The following is a 14,764-nucleotide window of genomic DNA, read 5'->3' on the forward strand; positions in this document are numbered from 1 at the left end:
AAGTGACAAACAGTAACAGTAACAACAGCTTTTTGACAAGTTTAAAGTTTCTTTAAAATACATTCAAAATGTTTAAAAATAAACTACAAAAATTAATTTAAAGTGCAAATTAAAATATAGCTGTATCTGCAACTGTATTGGATAATAATTTGAACTTTTAAAATATTGCATGGTAGAACCATGCCACACAGGAGTCGTGGGCCTTGTGTTTGACACATGTGCTCTTGAGAAACAGTTCAGGCCTGTTACTGGCTGACGCTGCTGTCAGAAAGATTTATGTCTTTAACAGTTAACCTCTGAGTTGGATAAATCTTGCTATTGTGTCAAAACTGAGAGCAGATGTTTGATTTTGTAACATTTTTCTGTCACTGTGTTACAGCCCAGCACCACCCATCACTGCAGGGCCTTTGTTGTTCAAAGTGTGAGGATGTTGTTAAAGTTGTGCCTCCTCTTCCTCACAGGAACGCGTCTCAACTGAAGCAGCTGCAGGACCAGGTTCTGTTGGAGCAACGGCAGCAAGAGGAGCAGCAGAACCAGGAAGTCCCGCCTCCGCCCCAGCAACCGATCCAGGAAGTGCCTCTGCCCCCTCCGCCCTCTCCTCCTCTCCCCCCTCCTCCCTCCTTCCAGGAGCTGGAGAGCAGCACAGCCATGCAGGCCAGCACCTTTAACTACGCCCGGCCCAAGCAGTTCATCGCCGCCCAGAGTCCGGGTGGGGCGGGCTTCACCCCCCAGTCCTCCGGCTCCTCCGGGTCCAGCCTGTCATCCCCCCTGTCCCCTCCCGCCTCCCACAAGCCCTTCAGCAGAGTCACCCTGCCCCCTTTCACCAAGGACAGCGGTGTGGAGTCTCCGAGTTCCCCCTCCTTCCCCCCTCCACCTCCACCTTTTCTCAGCTCCAGCAACCTGCCCTCGCCATCGGGCTCCGCCCAGGATTTCCCCCCTCCCCCGCCTCCTCCCCCTCCACCTGCCTCAGCCTCTCCGGCTTTCTCAGACATGTCCTCGCCTTTCTCCTCTGTGCCTCCGTCCCCCGCCTCCAGCTTCCTGTCATCAGTGTTGCCCACCACACCCTCCACACCCGGCAGCCCAACCGTCAACAGCCTGGGTCTCCCAAAAGGCAACGGGACAGTGTAAGTGTCCCTCGCTTAAACTTCCACACACACACACAGTTATCTTTCAAATGTCTTCTGTCTCATCAGGTGAGACATTAGGGTTCTTTGCTGCCCGCCACCTAAAGGCAGGGCATGATGGTTTTACTTGCATCTATTAGCTAAATATCTCATGAACCACTGGAGGGAATTTAATCAGCAGATTATGTACAGTTGATTACATTTTAGAGTTAACCAAATTCAAGATGACCACCACAACTACCATATTTATTCAAGTATAATATGTAAAATTAAATCCACAAAATCATCCATAAAGTTGGGGGGGTAGTTCTATACTCGGATAAATATTTTTACTTATGTATTTTAACTGAAATATCGGCTTCATTCACAAAATTATTGAGTCCGGAAATGAGACCGCGTCGTAAAAAGCAGTTGAAACGAGCTCACCTCTGACACTCCTCCGTGCTCCAGAGTGAGATAACAGATCCAGGCAGGAGACATGATGTGAAAAAGGGGGGAAAAGGTATTCCTGCAGCTTAGTAATGATAACGAACTAATGACATTAGCGTGTAACCGGGCCACTCCTCGATCAACAACAAACACATGTTCGTCTGTAATGGCTGCCGTCTACCGGTGTTCTGAAAAACTTTGCATCCCTGAAAAAGTTTCCCCACCAGAGGCCGGGGCGCTCACGAGTAGGAAGTAATCTGCTTTTCCCCCACAAGATGGCCCAAACCTCATGTGAAGTCTCTGACTTTTGTGTTGGCGCCTCCTGGTGGACTATGTGTAAAATGCCAGAATTCATATGATGCTGCTACAGCTGATCTATATTTGTTGTCAAAATACCTTTTAGTACATATGTTGTTAAAATAAAATGAACAGTCCAATGATCATTTTACTGATATGTATAAAGACTGCAAAGGCTGAAAAATCTTAAAGTCTCTATGAAATTAGAGGAAGTTTGAAGATTAAATTTTTTATGCTTTTCAAGCTCAAAACGGGGGGGGGGGGGGTGTCGTATTATACGAGATCATATTATACATGAATAAATATGGTAATCAAGCTTCGCAAACACAATGATGGCTCTAACTTAGCTAATTTTACAAATACTGAGCCAAAATTCAATGTGGTGGTAGCTGAGTTTTTCATGACACATCCTGTGAGTTCAAGAAATCACAAAATTAGGTGAGATTTTCCATAATGTTGTCCTAAGCTCTATTAGCACAGGATAATCATTATCTGGGGACCCTATGTAATAAATAACTTACTCCCCAACGTCTGTTTTTTATGTGGTGCATTCGCACGGGATAACCAAAGCCTGAGATCTATGGACATCTCCCAGATATGACATTGAAGCCTGGTATAGTTGATCGGTTGAACACTGAGGTGCACGCTCCAAAAGTGCTTCGCAAAGTCTGTTGCACCATTCAAACTGTTTGTTTTACAACTTTTCACAAGTTRTAAAGCGTACTGCCACATGTCCTTTTGGAGAACACAACAACAGAAGAGCCAAGTGTAAATACTGGTGAGGGTGCTCTTTCTCTTCAGCCTTTTCTTTTTGAACCCGCGTGTTTCGGGTCAGTAGGGTTTTGTCGGCCCAGAACCCAAAAGGTTTTCAATGCACTCCAATCTAGCCTCCATTCTTCACCAAAAACAAATAAAAATACGCCCAGAAACAAAAACAGCCTAATTACTTGGGGTGCATTAATACATGTATCTGTTCAGTACAGTGCTTTAGGTTCAACACACACTATGTGTGAAACAATAGATTTTTAAAATATATTTTATCAACTTGACTTCTGAAKACGCTTTGTGTTGAAGAWTCAGTGGATCTGTGTTCGACTACTCCACCTAGGCTGTATTGTCGAGCACAGATCCACTGAGAATCCTGCTGTTTCAGCAACATTTCATTTAAAAACTGGACTTTTGAGGTTAAACAAAAATTCATAATTAATTTCAATAAGTCACAACTTGAGAAGGGCGTGAACAGTGGTGGGCAGCACTAATCTAAATATTAGTTGCACTAACTCTAAAGCACTAACTCAAATATTTAGGTTCCCTAATTCTAAAGCACTAACGCATTGAAAAATTTAGCAAAAGCTAATTCTAAAGCACTAAAATAATCCAGTTCACACATGAAACATTCTTCAGTCAACATGGGTTGGTGCAGAATGTTGTCACTTAGTGCCCTTGCCAGGCCAAATGGGAGTCACCCGCAGGCCACATTTGGCCCGTGAGCCTTGAGTTTGACACATGAGCTTGTAGATAAGTGACACACAAAAAGAACAAAATGTGTGAGAGCTTTCACCCTCAATAATGTTGATAAATAACATTTAATGATTTCAGTTAGTGCTTCTATATTTAGCCCATAAATTTAGCCAGTGCTAATCCACTAATGAATTTTAAAAACAGCAAAAGCCCTAAAGCACTAATCAAGAAATTAGTTCCCCTGTTAGTGTTTTAGTGCTTTAGGGGAACTGTGGCCTCCACTGAGCATGGACATTTCTTATTTTTGTATTGTATTGAACCGTGAGACTAAAGTATCAAACCGAAGCATGAATGTTCAGTATCATTGCGCCAGTAATTACATATCAGCTTCAGCCCATTCTTGTCTACGTCACAGAGATGTCTATCTGCATTGGATTAGGACCATCACTGGACATCTTTACATTTTTGCACAACACATTTACAGAAAAATGCTGAACCAGAGAGGACAGAGTCCCGTGTTCAGACAGAAAGAGGTGTTCTGGAGGTGGAATGAGGAGAAGAAACTCTGACCTGAGAGTGAAAGATGTGTCCAAATCAAACACACGTGTTAGCACATATGTTTGACCCAGTTGGTATTTCAGTCATAATCCATCATTAGAAAAAGTAACCCAGCAGGGATGATAATTTCATTTTCAGCTTGGCATATTGAGTCAGCYGATAGGAATCTGCAGGTAATCCTCTTCTGATAAGAGAGAAATAATTTCTTTCTGTTCCTGTGTGGACATTCCACATTCATCCCTCTGTTAGTCATTTTTTCATCAACCTCTCACTCACTACTGCACTCCTCATCTCTCCCTGGCATTCCTGCATCAGCCACAGAGAGATAAGAAGATACGGTGTGGAATGTAATAACTGGACATGTCCAGATAAATGTGGCTGGATGAAGACAGCTAAATTAAGAAAACAACAGAATTTGAAATAATTGTGTGCATGTGTGTAGAGGTACAAGGAGGCACAGCTTTAATGGTAAAAAAGTTTTATTTTTGTTTGTTTTTTTTTCAGTAAAATATTTCCCAGGAAGTCGTCGGTCACCAAAACCCCTCGAGCCGTCTCTGACTCAGATATCCAGGGCTCAAAGGATGCTGTCATCCAGGACTTGGAGAGAAAACTTCGATTTAAAGAGGAGCGCATCAGCAACGGTCAACAGGTGTGTCCATGTGTGTGTTTGCGCTTCACAGWTAATAAACAGTAACWGATCAGTATAATACAGAATAACACKTGTGTACAAAGAGCCACTCATTAAAAAAGTTTCATAAATGCATACTTAATACTTACTTATAACAGATTCATTTTTAATATCATGTTTTAACATGAGTCATAAACATAGCAGCAAGTTGACGGTGTGTTAAAGTGTGCTTGGTGCCACTGACAGCACTAACTCTGCCCCCCGCTGACCTCATTAATCCCTGCTTTCAGAGGCTAACCTATGAGGAGAAGATGGCTCGCAGGCTGCTGGGGGCCGACAATGCTGCCACAGTCTTAAACACACAGGACACAGAGGAGGAGCCTGTCACACAGGTACAGAGCTCTACGTCCAGACCCACACACACACACACACCTGTGTCTGTCTTTCCCTGACAGCACTCTTGATAAAACAGGCAAACAAACATGCAGTTTGAAATAAGCCACTGTGTGAAAACTCTAAGTTGTCTTAAATAGATTAATTGGGTTGTCTGACATGTACATGTTTATACGAAGCTAACGGGGGGACATGGAGGGCTTATTACTGTTGTGCTGGTTTATTAACAAACTCACATGCTCACTGTAACAGGAGTTAGCTACTACTTTGTTTAGCATGTATCACAGACACACATTAAGATATATAATATGCAGGTCCTGAACTTGTGGCAACACATCCTGTTTTGGTAAATGGATATTTCAAAATAAAAGTCTGATTTAATAATTCAATAATCTTCGGTCATACAAAACACATTTTTACGCAGAATAAAAAAATCCCCCTATGTCCCGTCCCAGGCTCTGTATCTTTAGACGTGTTTTATTTTTACACAATTAGAAATTTTGTATAAATAAGAAGTATTTGTTTGCAGAATGATTGAGTTTTAGGAAAAATTCATACAGCTCAAAAGTTAGAAATTAACATTTTGTAATAAAATTAACTTAAATTTTGTTTTAAAATCTTCAAAAATCCTAAAAATGAAGCTAAAAATACAGAAAACTGATAAAAGTAGATAAAAAAGGTGTTTTTATAAAGCAGGCATGGAAATATTTCAGCAGCTTGTTCACACCAGTGGTTTTTCCTCCCGTGTTGCACTGTGTGAYAGCACCTCTGTGTTTTTGGTTGTGTCCTCTGACACAATGCTAATGTCATTCCTATCCCATGATCTCCAGCTTTCTGTCTGTCCTGACACTGTAAACACAGGCAGGCTTGTTATGAGAGCAAGGTGTAAACACTGCGCAGTCCTCTATTAAAAGGTCTGTTTACACAAACTGCTGCAGAGCAACAACGACTGAAAACTAATGGAGCTGTTTGCGCTGTTTTGAACCAAGATTCAGTTCAGGGAAGAACTGCATCTCTTCCTGGAGTTGGTTGTGATTTTGAAAGATTGTATCAATCTAGAAAAGTCATATTTGTAAAGAGAATGAGCTGCAGGAGTAAACAGAAACTCAGCTAAACATCACCTRAACAATGTCACTCGAGACGTTTCTCCATCTCTGTATCTGAGCACACGCTTGAATCTGGGAGCCAGTCAGCACCAATACAAAGAACCTGTGTAAACACACAAACAAAAACTTTTGTTTCACCTCTCAACAAGAAGGCAAGTTGACTGAAATGGAAAATGCTTGTTTTTGGATTTAATAATAAATACTTATTTTAAAAGATATTCAAACCTGTAATTCTACTACAGTACGGCAAGTAATTAAGAGAACAAAAAACCTGTCTTGAAAAAAAATCTTAAAATTAAAGATTCACTTAGCTACCATGGGCCGCCAAGCGTAAACTGAAATGTTAAAAAAATTTCACTAACATATTTTTCATTATTTAGCTCACTGTTCTTAGATTTAGCTCATTTTTACTGAATTAAAAAAATAAATTTAAATATTAAATCCTAAATMTAAATGTTTAAATCTAAATGCAAAAGTTAAACCTTAAATGTTAGAAAAGCAGAAAAGCAGTGTTAGAAGCGTCAGATAACCAGGATGATGTCATCATCCTGTGACAAACATTAACAATGGCCACTGCTAGCCACCGCTAGCGCTGCTGAAAATAATATTTAAAATCTAAATTCAAAATGTGTTCATAAAAACAATRTGGTGGTACCTGTGGTCCAGCAGTTTGAAGTGCAGCTCAGACACTGGCTGTAACTAAAAGTTTGATGTCTTGTAGAGAAGCGGTTGCTATTGTCTCAGGATGATGACATCATAACATGAGCCGAGCACCAACAGCAAAGACTGAGTTCCGTTCCAGAATAAATAATGTGAACTTCAACATTTAAGGTTTAACTTTTTACATTTAGATTTAGGATTTAACATTTAAATATTTTTTTAACATTTACATTTAACATTTAGTAAAAATTATCTAAATGTAAGAACAGTGAGCTAAATAACAATAACGTATTAGTGAAATGTTTTACATTTCATTTTACACTTGGCGTCCCAGCTACTGCTGTGAAAATCATGCTGCTTTTATTTCAGAATGATGTACTTATTAGTTTTTTTTTATGCAAATACAGTTCAGACTTACACAGGCTTTTATAAATCAGTGGTTAAATCTGATAAAACAAAAAGTTTTCTCCTCTTCACAAGAGTTTGGTGTTTTCCATTGCCCTAAAAGGCATACTGATAAACTTCAGCATCTTATTTTAGTTATGTAATTTCAGAAAWTAAACTACAAGTGTTTTTTTTAAGATTGGTGACCCCTAGCTTAGATGCTATCTGTACTGTGGTTTAATTGGTAAAAACAACATTATTTAGGGAAAGCAGCTGCCTCCTCAGTCTTCTTGCAGATTAAAAGTCTCAGCACATCGGGACAGGCCAATTTTCTGTGAGTTGATTCAGGATGATGAATGCTGGCTTTGCAGCTGTGCCCGGGGCCTGTCATTATCTGTGCAATGTGTCATCACTCTGAGCTGTTTTGTAGATGTTCCCCGCTGCCCCCGCTGGGTGATGAGAGATTGATGGAGATGGTGGGGAGGAGGAGTGGCTCATATGGGGGAAAGAGAATTGGGGAAGTGGAGGAAATGTGTTGACGATAAGGACGTGTCATTGAGTGTGTGTAGGGTGCACCGGGTTTTAACTTTCTTCATGTGCTCGTAAATACTATGACATAATGACTATGGCATCATTATAAATCTGTTTTTCTTTTCTCTCGCTCTTGAGGAGTACAAAGTGTCTAGCTTCGAGCAGCGTCTGATCAGTGAGATCGAGTTCCGGCTTGAGCGCTCTCCGGTGGAGGAGTCGGACGACGACGTTCAGCACGATGAAGACTCCGCTGGTCGGGGGGTGGGGCCATCCTTTGACCAGAAGCTCAAACACTACAAAGTGTTTGAGGGCATGCCCGTCACATTTTCCTGCAAGGTTAAAGGAGACCCCAAACCAAAGGTAAAAATAACCCCTTCACTGAATAAAGCTGGGTTTGAATATTTTCAAGAGCTCAGAGTCTTTGCTTAGGGATTGGCTGATGTTGAATCAGGGTGTGTGTATGTGTGTGTTCTTGTTTTTGTTAACTTTTTAGTAAGTAAGTAAGTAAAATATTTTATTTATTTATGTAGCACCTTTCACAGCTCAGAAACCACAAAATGATTTACAAAAAAAGGCATAAAACACAGGAGATAAAACAGAAGAATAAATAAAACAGCATATATGGGACAAAAAAATTAAAAGCCAATCTGAACACACGTGTCTTCAGTTGCCTTTCGAAAGTTTTAGGACCATTTCTGGTATACACACCTACTTTGTCAAGACCAGTAGTCCTTTGAGGACCAAGGACCRGTTCTAATATGGTGGAACTCCATTTTTAGGTTGTGAGTTGAGTTTAGGTTAAGCCTGGTTTACACTTGGAGTTGTACATCTTCCCCCCTGCTGAGTGACAAAAAATTGCGCAACTTCTGTCTGCTCTCCCGCTGTTATCCCCCGGTGACAGCTGTCTTTTGCATGGCCTCCAGTCAGAACTGTGCCGACGGGACGTTGTGGTTCTCAGTGATAGGTCCAGAGTTTGTGGGTGTGTTTGTTATGAGGAGCACCGCAGAGGGCCAGTGGTCCTCAGCTGTGGCAGCGCCAAGGAGTTGGAGCTGGACCAGAACAGGACCCGAGCAGCTCAATTCCTTCTGCATGTTATTACCTCTGCCAACGGCGAGGTAATGTTTTCGATCACGTATGTCTGTCTGTCGGCCTGTCGTTATGTCTGTGGACATTACTCAAAAACTTGTGGATGGATTGTCATGACATTTACAACACATGTGGCTACTGGCACAAGTAACACACCTTTAAATTTTGGTGAAGTTCCGGGTCACGATGCGGATACAGGAATTTTTTTTCTTTTAATCCTCTCAGATCGGCAAAGCTGTGATGCTTTCACAGGGCTTCTGTAAAAAAACTGTGACGGCTTTCAGTGTTTGGAATTCAAACTTCATAAAAGTAATGTTAAAACCAGATGTAATGATGAATAATTCTTGCCATAATGTGCGCATTTTTATGCATTTGGTGCGCATTTAGAGAACGTTTTGTGACCACGAAGTGCATGACTGCACCATGAAACCTTTTTTTCCCATTTCCACAAACACACCACATTGTCGGTAGGCTTGTACACAGATCAATGAAGATTGAGGAAGAGTAGTGACGTGGTGGACTTCAGACTCKGAGGTTGTTTGTTTGTTTGTTCATTTTTATTATTATTTAAATGAGGCCAGATCAAGTCKAGAGCTCTTTGTGTGCMCCTCTATCCACCTCTCGCCAAACTTTGAGGAAAAAATAATGCGCAAAGCGTGGTTGTGACCGCTGTTGTGGTCCTCACAAAGATAGGAAGACGCGTGTGTGTGTGTGATTAGACGTGCGATGAAAACTCTGCTTTTTTAAAATCACGTAGCACCGATGCCAAAGCTTTCAACAATAATGTCGGGTGACAAGGCTGACTTTTTTCCCTTTTTTTCCACATTGGACTCCACCGGGAAGAAATCCCGTGCATACAGCCTGCTTAAATGTTCGGTACGTCAGAACTTATTCGGCAAATGTGTTTCCATCTCTGCCTTTGTGCGTTAACTCTGACAGGGTGGGGGAAATTGGACTTGGCGGAGGTTTGCACTCTCTGAGTGCTTCTAGTTTTGTTTAAAATGATATTTTTTGTCTGAAGCCAGTTTTAAAAAGAGCTCAAAGAGCAGCTGGTTTGATCCACGTCCCAAGGATGAACGTGAGCGTGCAGCTGGTCGCGTCTTTTTTTCCATCCACCGTTAACAAAACAAAACAAAAAAAAGTCTCTACTTCACTCAACTTAACACTGATGTTGAGTGGAAAAACCACTATCCAGCCGTGGTTATTGTAGTTTATATACTTTATATGAGCTGTGAGAGGGCAGAGGGAGGATTTATGATAATTAATGGCCCACCGCATCTTTAGCCCGTTTATACTCGGTCAGGAAAAGGCGCACTGAAATTACGCAATCAGCAACCCGCAGTCGCATGTCTTATTGAATTATAATCCAAGCTTTAGGTTTAGGGTCATATTAGCCTGGTCTTTGCCTTCCTACCCAGAGCTGCTCAATTCTAATCTCACTTCTCTGCTCCATCTGGGATTTCTCCCATAAACAAGGATTTCTCCAGTAGAATTTCAACCAGGCCAATCAGTGAACAGGAAGAGGAGTTGTGAACGTCGACGTTGATTTTCTGTTGTTTCAGTCTGCCTGTAGTTTAGCAATGGCAGCAGAGGAAGTGAATGAAGCCATTCAGTCTGTGTTGACAAGATTTCCAAATTTAAATGAAATTGTCTCAAAGCCTGCAGCACTCATTTACAGCCATCTCAATCAGCTCAGTACTTCTCTCCTCTCAGTAGGGTTGTTAACAGCATGCACAATTCCCAGTTAGCTTYTTAGCTTATAGCTTCCTTCACTGTCGAGCTGGTGCACTAACTTCACCGCCAAACGTTAGCGATTGGGTAAATCAGATCCAACTGTTTTAAACTTCAACAGAGTCCAAACCTCCAGCAAGACATCGTTTCTCAATAGCTGAGAGCCCAGACCATCTTTACGAAGCAAAGTGTAGGACAGGGGGCTGGTTTTTACCAGGCTAGGTTAGGTACATAAGAGATCAGGGTTAGTCTATAGAAACAACTGGAAATGAATGGAAGTAAACAAACGATCCTAATATGGATGGAAATATGGGCGGGTATTCGTTACTATGTGGGGACCATTTTTGGCATACGCACCTACTTGTGGGGACCAACTGGTACTTAAGGGGGTTTAAGCCCAGTTTTCATGAGGAGAAATGACACTGGTGGGTTGGGGGTTTGGACTAAGGATGTGTATTGAGTTTAGGTTAGATTTAGGGTTAGCTTTAAGGTAAGGGCTCAGGGTTAGGCTGTAGAAATTTTTGGGAATGTCCCCAGCTGTGTTAGACCGTGCAAACTTGTATGTCTGTGTGTGTGTTTTGTTATGATGAGGTGGGACACTTTTCTGGAACRCACACACTGGTCTGGTTTGGTTCTGGATGCGGAAAAGWAGGAAAAAAKTCACGAAAACTATGATTTGAACATTTCCTGTTCCTTTACACTATGTTTAAAATGAAGTTTTTTAATCATGTTTAGTAGTAAGTTGAAWGAATTTCTTGGTATTTTGTTCCACAGGTTTACTGGTTCAAAGACGGCAAGCAGATCTCAAAGAGGAGCGAACACTACAGGATCAGCCGAGACCCAGACGGTACCTGCTCTCTGCAYACCGCCACAGCCTCACTGGATGATGACGGCAACTACACTGTCCTCGCAGCAAACCCAGATGTAAGACAAAAAATCAATAAAGACCTAGCCTTCTGTGAGGGAACCGTATCACCTGCTGCTTTTCATGATTTAGACTAAGATCATCTTATGTTAAGAAATGACAGAGTTCGAGCCGTTTTGGTCCAACTGTGAAAATGACTTTTTGTGCGATCTTGAGTGATCTGTTAGCTCTCAGAGAATGAGTTGGAGATGCTCAGCTACTACCACACAGAACTTCAGCTCAGTATTTGTACATGACTTATAGAATAGAATAGAATAGAATAGAATAGAATAGAATAGAATAGAATAGAATAGAATAGAATAGAATAGAATAGAAACAGCCTTTATTGTCCCGCATGGGAAAATTCAGGTGTAATACCAGCAGCAGATACATTCATCAATCCACAAACAGTATATTGCTATGTGTCATTATCAACTGTAGCAATAATAATAATACAACTAAAAATAGTAGCAATAAAAAATAAACATAGATCAAAATAAAAATAAGAAATAATAATTACTGTACCGGACTATCAAGATGAAATTAGAAAAAAATAAAAACATAAAAGCAAGATACTGTGCAGAAAAATACAAAATTACAAGAAAAAACAGTCCTGACAGACTCATGATCTGAGGGGGTGTGCGAAATGAGTCGAACTCAGACATTAAGTTAGTGTTCCAGTACCAGAAAAACAATGTACAATTGCCACTGGTTATGATTTATGCAATGATTGAGAGGTAGAGTTGTTTGATGTGCAAACACAAACATGGATGCTTATGGAGAATGTTGGGAGCAGCTGATGGGAGGAATGATCTGCGGTAACGCTCTTTTGTGTAAMGCTCTACAGCTCCTGTTGTGTTTTAGGCCGATAACTGTGGCGGTCATCTTAAACCGAGTTGACTGGGAAAGTAAAACAGTTACAAATGTGCATGCAGTGATCCCTTTCTGAGAGTTTAAGGCTCCACACTGCGACACTGGATGGAAATAAACCTTGTAACATTGCAGAAGCTTATTGAAACAATGCCACAGAGAATGTGTGCCGTAATCAAAGCTAAAGGTGGTCCAACCAAATATTAGTGTCTGAACTTTTTGTTTGGTGGCGACTTTTCTTAGGCCTGATGGTGTCTTTTGCYAATATGACAGACAAACACACACACATGTACAGACCCACCGTCTGAATGTAGGCAATAGAAAGCACATAAATTTGGGAGCTTGCTGGTCAGTGTGATAATGTGTGCTGACATCCTGGCCTCCAGCCTGAACAGGAGGAAGGCGTTGAATGAAACAGGAAGTTACTAACACCCTTGAAAGGGTCAAAAGTTCATGTTCAACAGGCTGAAGGACGGCATGTTCCAGCTTTATCCATCACATCTGATTTTCTGTCTTTCTGTCTGACCGTTGGCTGTGGTGTGTCCTCCCATTACAGGGCAGGGTGAGCTGCACTGGCAGGATGATGGTGCAGGCAGTAAACCAGCGCGGCCGCAGTCCTCGAATGGCGCCTGGACACATGCGCAGGTGAGAGTCCACTGCAAAAGGAGGGGGCGAAAAAATAAATGTTTGGGATTATTTAAGTCTGGACAGCTGCTGGCTGGCACATGTGTAACAAGCTGCTCACCGTCTGCATGACTCACGTTGCACACAGACAAACACCAAATGGTCCAGGAGGCTCCCGTTTACACAAAYGTTTGTTCTGTGCTAAAATCACACTTTGTTCTCGATTTAACTGTTCGTTCAGGGAAGAGAAGCTAATGAGAGGGAACAGCTGTTTTCTGAGCTCTGGTATTCATCACTCTGAGCTTGTATCGACAGTTCAAGCTGGTCCAGATAGTAAAACATGATCACAGGCACTCTGTTTGCAGCTTAAGGAACATAAAAATCACCTGGAAGCTGTTATCAACATGAACACTCCTTGATTCAACAAGAGCTCAGAGTTGTTTAGAGTGAGAGAGCCATAAAACAGTGTCTCTGCCTGTTCTAGGCTGGCGTACAGGTGATGAACTAATGTCAGCTGATGTCAGGGAGGATTTTTAAAAACACCTGAAGGTCCTGAGCTGCTGTGAAGAGCTTAAAGAGACAGTCATTTATGGGGTGCTAAGTGTAAAATTAAATGTTGTAAAACTACACTAACATAATTTTCATTATTTAGCTCACTTTTCTTACATTTAGCTAATTTTTTTAAATATTAAATTGAAATATAAAAATATATACAGTATTTAAATAAACCCTAAATCTACATGTTTAAATCTAAATGTAAAATTTAAACCTTTAATGTTGAAGTTCACATTTATGTATTTGGGAATGAAACGCAGCAGAGCGCTCATGTTATGACATCATCATCCTGAGACAAAAGCAACAGTTAGCTCTCCAATGCAGCTAAAGCTTCCAAACAAGACATCAAACTTATAGTTATGGCTGGTGTCTGAGCTGCACTTCAAACTGCTGGACCACAGGGACCACCATATTGTTTTTTATGAACACATTTTGAATTTAGATTTTAAATATTATCTTCAGCAGCATTAGCAGTGGCTAGCAGTGGCCATCGATGATGTTTGTCGCAGATGATGACATCATCCTGGTTATCTGACGCTAACTTCTGCTAACACTTCTGCTAACGTTGTGGGAACTGACGGGAGGAAAACACAAGGAGGCAATGAAACAAAATGAGCACAAAGAAAATACAGAAACTAAACAGAATAAGAAATAAACATGAAAATCAACTTCAATAGAAAACTAAATCATAAACTTTTAAACAGAGGTMTTTTCAAGAGGTTTTTAGAGATATGTACCTGAAGTTGAAATTTAACCCCAAATCTGTCCCTCTGTCAGGCCCAGGTCCAGGTCCAGAGACARCGGTGATGAGAACGATAACATCCAGGAGCGTCACTTTCGCCCTCACTTCCTGCAGGCGCCTGGTGATCTCATCGTCCAGGAGGGCCGCTTGTGCCGGATGGACTGTAAGGTAAAAACCTATTCTGACAAGTCCAGCAGGTGGAGGAGAGATGACAGCGGTGATCTTTTACTAATGCGTTCCATTGCTGTCTCTAATTTATACAACCGTAATGCATCCATAAAGATCCAGAAATAAATATAGACTGACAAACGTTTCATAAATATTTCATGCATTTTAAATGTCTTTGGCACAAAGTTGCCTCCAGTAGTTACAATATGTGGTTTCAGAAMATACTGTATTTAATGGTCTCGACAAACTAGTAGCATTCATGATAATTTCAAATGAGGAAAAACTATTTTTTACTAAATATGTCATTTCCGATGTGCATTTTTATGTTGACTACTTATCTGAAAACTTTGTCTATTGTTATAGATTATATGATTAAATTTGTTATTTCATTCCATTTATGTGCTTCCTCCTGCCATGGTGAAAAATGAAATGTTAAAAAATTCACTAACATTTTTCATTATTTACCTCACCATTTTTTACATGTAGCTACTTTTTTATTAAATACTGTATTAC

The 14,764-nt window shown here is 40.9% G+C and overlaps 1 protein-coding gene across 6 annotated transcripts in view; it reads left to right on the forward strand.

The window, feature by feature from the left end:
- The window catches only part of palld (palladin, cytoskeletal associated protein), a 126,827-nt gene that overhangs the window by 105,101 nt on the left and 6,962 nt on the right, over positions 1-14,764 (forward strand). For 5 of the 6 annotated variants that reach the window (XM_014020534.1, XM_014020530.1, XM_014020531.1 and 2 more), the window contains 7 exons: positions 462-1,124; positions 4,374-4,518; positions 4,788-4,889; positions 7,710-7,931; positions 11,163-11,312; positions 12,719-12,807; positions 14,119-14,251. In XM_014020534.1, the coding sequence (XP_013875988.1) occupies positions 462-1,124; positions 4,374-4,518; positions 4,788-4,889; positions 7,710-7,931; positions 11,163-11,312; positions 12,719-12,807; positions 14,119-14,251 (1,504 nt within the window). The remainder of the gene's footprint in view (positions 1-461; positions 1,125-4,373; positions 4,519-4,787; positions 4,890-7,709; positions 7,932-11,162; positions 11,313-12,718; positions 12,808-14,118; positions 14,252-14,764) is intronic. The other variant, XM_014020533.1, reaches the window with a different exon arrangement.

Source organism: Austrofundulus limnaeus, unplaced genomic scaffold (genome assembly GCF_001266775.1).
Source record: "Austrofundulus limnaeus strain Quisiro unplaced genomic scaffold, Austrofundulus_limnaeus-1.0 Scaffold256, whole genome shotgun sequence".
In the NCBI taxonomy this organism is placed as follows: Eukaryota; Metazoa; Chordata; class Actinopteri; order Cyprinodontiformes; family Rivulidae; genus Austrofundulus; species Austrofundulus limnaeus.